General features: G+C 37.4%; 1 protein-coding gene across 1 annotated transcript; it reads right to left on the bottom strand.

Annotated features, from left to right (window-relative positions):
* Window positions 1-772: 772 nt before the first annotated feature.
* On the bottom strand, window positions 773-2462 carry LOC135136465 (uncharacterized). Its single transcript, XM_064065744.1, has 2 exons — window positions 1938-2462; window positions 773-1879 (listed from the first exon to the last, which is right to left on the bottom strand). Exons 1-2 carry the CDS (start codon window positions 2310-2312, stop codon window positions 1691-1693), a joined length of 564 nt encoding a protein of 187 aa, XP_063921814.1. The 5' UTR covers window positions 2313-2462; the 3' UTR covers window positions 773-1690.
* Window positions 2463-4986: the final 2524 nt, after the last annotated feature.

Below are 4986 nucleotides of genomic sequence, written 5' to 3'. Positions count from 1 at the left end.
GGGTGGGCGGGGCTAATTTTGTTCTTTTGTCCTGTGGGACTGGAAAGTAATAATAGAATCTAGGAATTTATACACATCATATTTCAAAAATGGTCGAAAATGTCAAAAGTGCACGCCAAAGATGACTGATTAATGTACACAGAGACGTCAAGGTTTACTTTAAGGCAAGTAGCATGGGACAGAAGTTATTTCTGCTGCCATTCTAGTTAAATTGTGTTTAACTGGGCTGTACATGTCATAAGAGAAGCTGTTTCTTTTCATCGTAGGCAAATAATACATTTATTACTATTCTACATAGTGTAGATACCGAAGAGCAGGTATTAGAAGTGATTTTCTTAGAGTCCCGTGAACAATGTGTTGTTCTTTTTAACGAAAATTAGTACATTTTCAGAATGCATCATATGCCTGATATTAAGTTTATCGTTATTTCTAAAAAAGAGTACCACATGTCCATTCAAAGAACGTTATTAAGTGTACTAAAACATAAATATCGCTTTTGATTAATCGGTGCTTATGATTTTCAATAAACAGTATCAATTTTTACTGAACAGCTTTGTTGCTGATACCTAATCTAAGCAACGAAAAAAGAGACGAGACTCCACTTCTCTGGTGTATTAAGATCATAGGTATCTGCTGTGGTGTCAATCATGTGGGGGAGATACTGAAAACTGAGACTTATTCAAGAATAATATTGATGTTGCACATGATGATTTAAAACAGTTTCTTTAAAGTTGTGAGTACTTTCTAGAGATTGAAAAGATACGAATAAAAATTATAACAAAAATCGTTTAGTTGCAATTTTTTTTAAGAACAATACAAACTATAAACAAGTCAGTACCAATACCACTAAGTTATTGATGTCTTATTCATACTAGTATAAAGAATATTTGGAAATGATGTTAATTTATGGAGAATGTACACGCTATGCAGCCACTGCTGTGCGCGAATATACAGGTCTTTTCCCCAATCATCGGCTCCTTGACCAGCATGTGTTTCGTCGTTTGTTGCATCCAGCAAAAGAAGATGGATCTTTTCAGCCTATTCGGAAAGCCGTGCTGGGCCTCCACGGATTATACGCATAGACGGTGAAGAACAAGTGGCACAAATGATTGGATGCTCAAGATCGATCATGCATCGTATCCTTACAGACAAAAATCTGCATCCTTACTATTGACGAAAGTGCAGCATCTGCGACGAGCCGACTGCGCGACGAGTGCATGTTGCTAAATGGTTACTGCGACAAAATGAACTAAATCCTGATTTTTCACGGCACATTCTTTTCGCCGACGAATGTTGATTTTCCCGAAAAGGAATATTTAATGCGCAGAATTGGCACTTCTGGGCAAACGAAAATCCACATTTCGCTAACGTGAGAGCATATCAAGAGCAATACTATTAATCTATGGGCTGGAATCGTTGTACTGTAACGTTATTAAACAATGTGCTCAAAATGACCACCATTAACTTCAATGCAAGTTCTAGCTCGTCGAATTATGTTGTGTTGTGTATTATTTAACATCTCAGGAGTAACTGTAGCGTAGGCTTCATGCAGTCTCTCTTCCAGTTCTTCTAACATATCTAGGGGTTCTCTATATACGTAATTTTTAATTTGATTCCAAAAAAAAAGTCCAAAGCAGAAAGGTCTGGAGATCTAGGAGGCCAGATGTTAGTACTGCCACGCCCAATCCACCTATGACGATACTCTTTTCAATGTTCGTCGTACAAGTATCGAATTATGTGGAGGAGCGCCGTCGTGCTGAAACCACATATTCCGCCGTACATTCAAAGGAACGTCTTCCAACAATGCCGGAAGCTTTAGTCGTAGAAAATTAGCATATGCATCCCCATTAAGGCGATCAGGTAACACAAACGGCCCCACCTAAAAAAACAGGAACGGAGTTTAGTGATAATTTTATCAGATGCATTAAAATTTTTACCACAGTTGGTACTACTATGATTCCAGCCCATAGATTAATAGTAAATCGCTCCTGATATGCTCTCACCCTAGTGAGATGTGGATTTTCGTGTGCCCAGAAATGCCAATTGTGTGCATTAAACATTCCTTCTCGGGAAAATGAACATTCGTCGGTGAAAAGAATGCGCCGTGTAAAATCAGGATTTAGTTCATTTTGTCGCAGTAACCATTGAGCAAAATGTACTCGTCGCGGGTAGTCGGTTGGTCGCAGATGCTGCACTCTCGTGTAATAATAAGGATGCAGTCTTCTCTCTTGAAGGATACGATGAGTGGTCGATCTTGAGCATCCACTCATTTGCGCTACGTAGGGGAAACTTCTCCTAGGATCCGCTTCCATGTTTTCTAACACTTGCTCTTCAGCACCTACACGTACATTCCGTGGAGCCCCAGCACGGCCTTTCCGACTAGGTTGAAAAGATCCATCTTCTTTTGCTCGATGTAACAATCGGTGAAACACATGTTGGTCTGGGTGCCGACGATTATTCACGGGGCTCTACGAAAATGACTTCTAATACCTGCTCTTCGGTAGCTACTCTATGTAGAATAGTAATAAATGTATTATTTGCCTACGATGAAATGAAACAGCTTCTCTTATGACATGTGCAGCCCAGTTAAACACAATTTAACTAGAATGGCAGCAGAAATAACTTCTGTCCCGTGCTACTTGCCTTAAAGTAAACCTTGATGTCTCTGTGTACATTAATCAGTCATCTTTGGCGCAGAAGCGTCTCTTCAGGTCAGTGATAAACTTCGTGACAGTTTATGACAAACAATTGTCAAAATGATTAAATTTATAACCACACTTCTGTTTCCTTTTGTTGTCGGAGGGGGATTCGGAAAAAATTCATTCAACTTTAGTATTACCCGATTTTTTGTTCTTGGCATAGGTAACTTTGAACATAGAAACGTTCGGATATAAAAGCAGCCTCTCTATTGGTCAACTTAATCGCCTTCCAGTTCTCACACGGTTAAAGCCTGGACAATTCTTTTTGCGAATTACGGCACAGTTCGGGACAGGGAACATGTCATTCACGGGAATGGCGCGAATTCTGGGACACCCTGTATACCATTTTAACTATAAGTTTCTTGTTGTCAAAAGATGGCTATGGAGATTAACAAAAAAAAAGGCATAATATTAGCCCCGCCCACCCGCCCGATCTCAATTGTGATGATTTTTTTTATACGTCGTGAGGCAAGGGGGCGGAGCTTAACTGCAAAATCTTTATTTCTCAACGATAAATTAAAAACATGTTTTTGAGTATCGTGTTATTCGAAGAATTACTATGTATATTAAGAAAAAAATAAAGCCAAAGATTAGGCCCCACCCATGTCCGCTCCGATCTTAATTTTCAATCGTGATGAATTTTTCATTCGTTGTTAGATCGAGGGGCGGGGCTTAATTGCAAGATCCATATTTGTCTACAAGAATTTACCATTTTAAACATATTTTAAGTTTCTTGTTCTGAAACAACGACGACGTGTATTAAGAAAATGGGAAAAATATAAGCGCCGCCCACCCGCCCAGTCTCAATTGTAATGATTTTTTTTATTCGTTGTGAACCAAGAGGGCGGAACTTAACTGCAAAATCCTTATCTCTCTACGAGAAATTAAAAACATGTTTTCGAGTGCCGTGTTTTTCAAAGAATACTATGTATACTAAGAAAAAATTAAAGCCAAAGATTAAGGCCCATATTGCCCTGATCTAAACAGTAATGAAGTTTTCATTCGTTGGCAGACTTAGGGGCGGAGCCTAATTGCAAAATCCATATTTTCTGACAAAAATTTTCCATTTTAAACCAGTTTTAAATTTCTAATAATAAAAAAATCATCACAATTGAGATGGGGTGGGTGGGCGGGGCTAATATTTTTCCCTTGTTTCTAAATATATATAATATTTTTTGAACACGATACTCAAAGACATGTTTTTAATTTCTTGTAAAGAAATAAGTATTTTGCAGTTAAGCTCCGCCCCCTTGCTTCACATCGAATAAAAAAAATCATCACAATCAAGATAGGGTGGGTGGGCGGGCTTACATTTTCCCTTTTTGTTTTAATATGTGTAGACTTCTTTTCACAACATCGAACTTAAAAGATGTTTAAAATGAAAAATTTGTATAAGGAAATATCGATTTTGCAGATCGAGGGGCGGGACTTAATTGCAAGATTCATATTTGTCTACAAGAATTTACCATTTTAAACATGTTTTAAGTTTCTTGTTCTGAAAAGACGACTACGTATATTAAGAAAATGGGAAAAATATAAGCCCCGCCCACCCGCCCTGTCTCAATTGTAATGATTTTTTTTATTCGTTGTGAACCAAGGGGGCGGAACTTAACTGCAAAATCCTTTTCTTTCTACGAGAAATTAAAAACATGTTTTAGAGTATCGTGTTATTCAAAGAATACTGTGTATATTAAGAAAAAATTAAAGCCAAAGATTAAGGCCCATATCGCCCTGATCTAAACAGTAATGAAGTTTTCATTCGTTGGCAGACTTAGGGGCGGAGCCTAATTGCAAAATCAATATTTTCTAAAAAAAATTTACCATTTTAAGCGTGTTTTAAATTTCTAAGAATAAAAAAATCATCACAATAGAGATGGGGTGGGTGGGCGGGGTTAATATTTTGGCTTTTTTTCTTAATATACATGGTATTCTTTGAACAACCCCCTACTCAAAAACATGTGTTTCATTTCTTGTAGAGAGTATTTTGCAGTTAAGCTCCGCCCTCTTAGTTCACGGCGAATAAAAAAAATCATCACAATCAAGATAGGGCGGGTGGGCGGGCTTACAATTTGCCTTTTTGTTTCAACATTTGAAGACTTCTTTTCACAACATAAAATTTAAAACATGTTTAAAATGGAAAATTTGTATTAGGAAATATCGATTTTGCAATTAGGCTCCACCCCATAATTGCAAAATCCGTATTTCCTTGCAAAAATATACCATTTTAACTATAAATTTCTTGTTGTCAAAAGCGAGAGCCAAAGGAATGGAATTTAATTGCAAAATC

Source organism: Zophobas morio, unplaced genomic scaffold (genome assembly GCF_036711695.1).
Source record: "Zophobas morio isolate AGI-343-1 ecotype UQ-CSIRO unplaced genomic scaffold, CSIRO_AGI_Zmor_V1 ptg000026l, whole genome shotgun sequence".
In the NCBI taxonomy this organism is placed as follows: domain Eukaryota; kingdom Metazoa; phylum Arthropoda; class Insecta; order Coleoptera; family Tenebrionidae; genus Zophobas; species Zophobas morio.
Note: the sequence above shows the minus strand (reverse complement) of the source record. Positions and strands in the feature narration are given on the sequence as shown.

Bases quoted from the DNA above. Each gene is read 5' to 3' on its own strand.
- LOC135136465 (XM_064065744.1), bottom strand. From the start codon at position 2,312: ATGGAAGCGGATCCTAGGAGAAGTTTCCCCTACGTAGCGCAAATGAGT. The intron at 1,880-1,937 runs GTAAAAATTTTA...CTGTTTTTTTAG, and splicing joins TCATAGTAGTACCAACTGTG to GTGGGGCCGTTTGTGTTACC.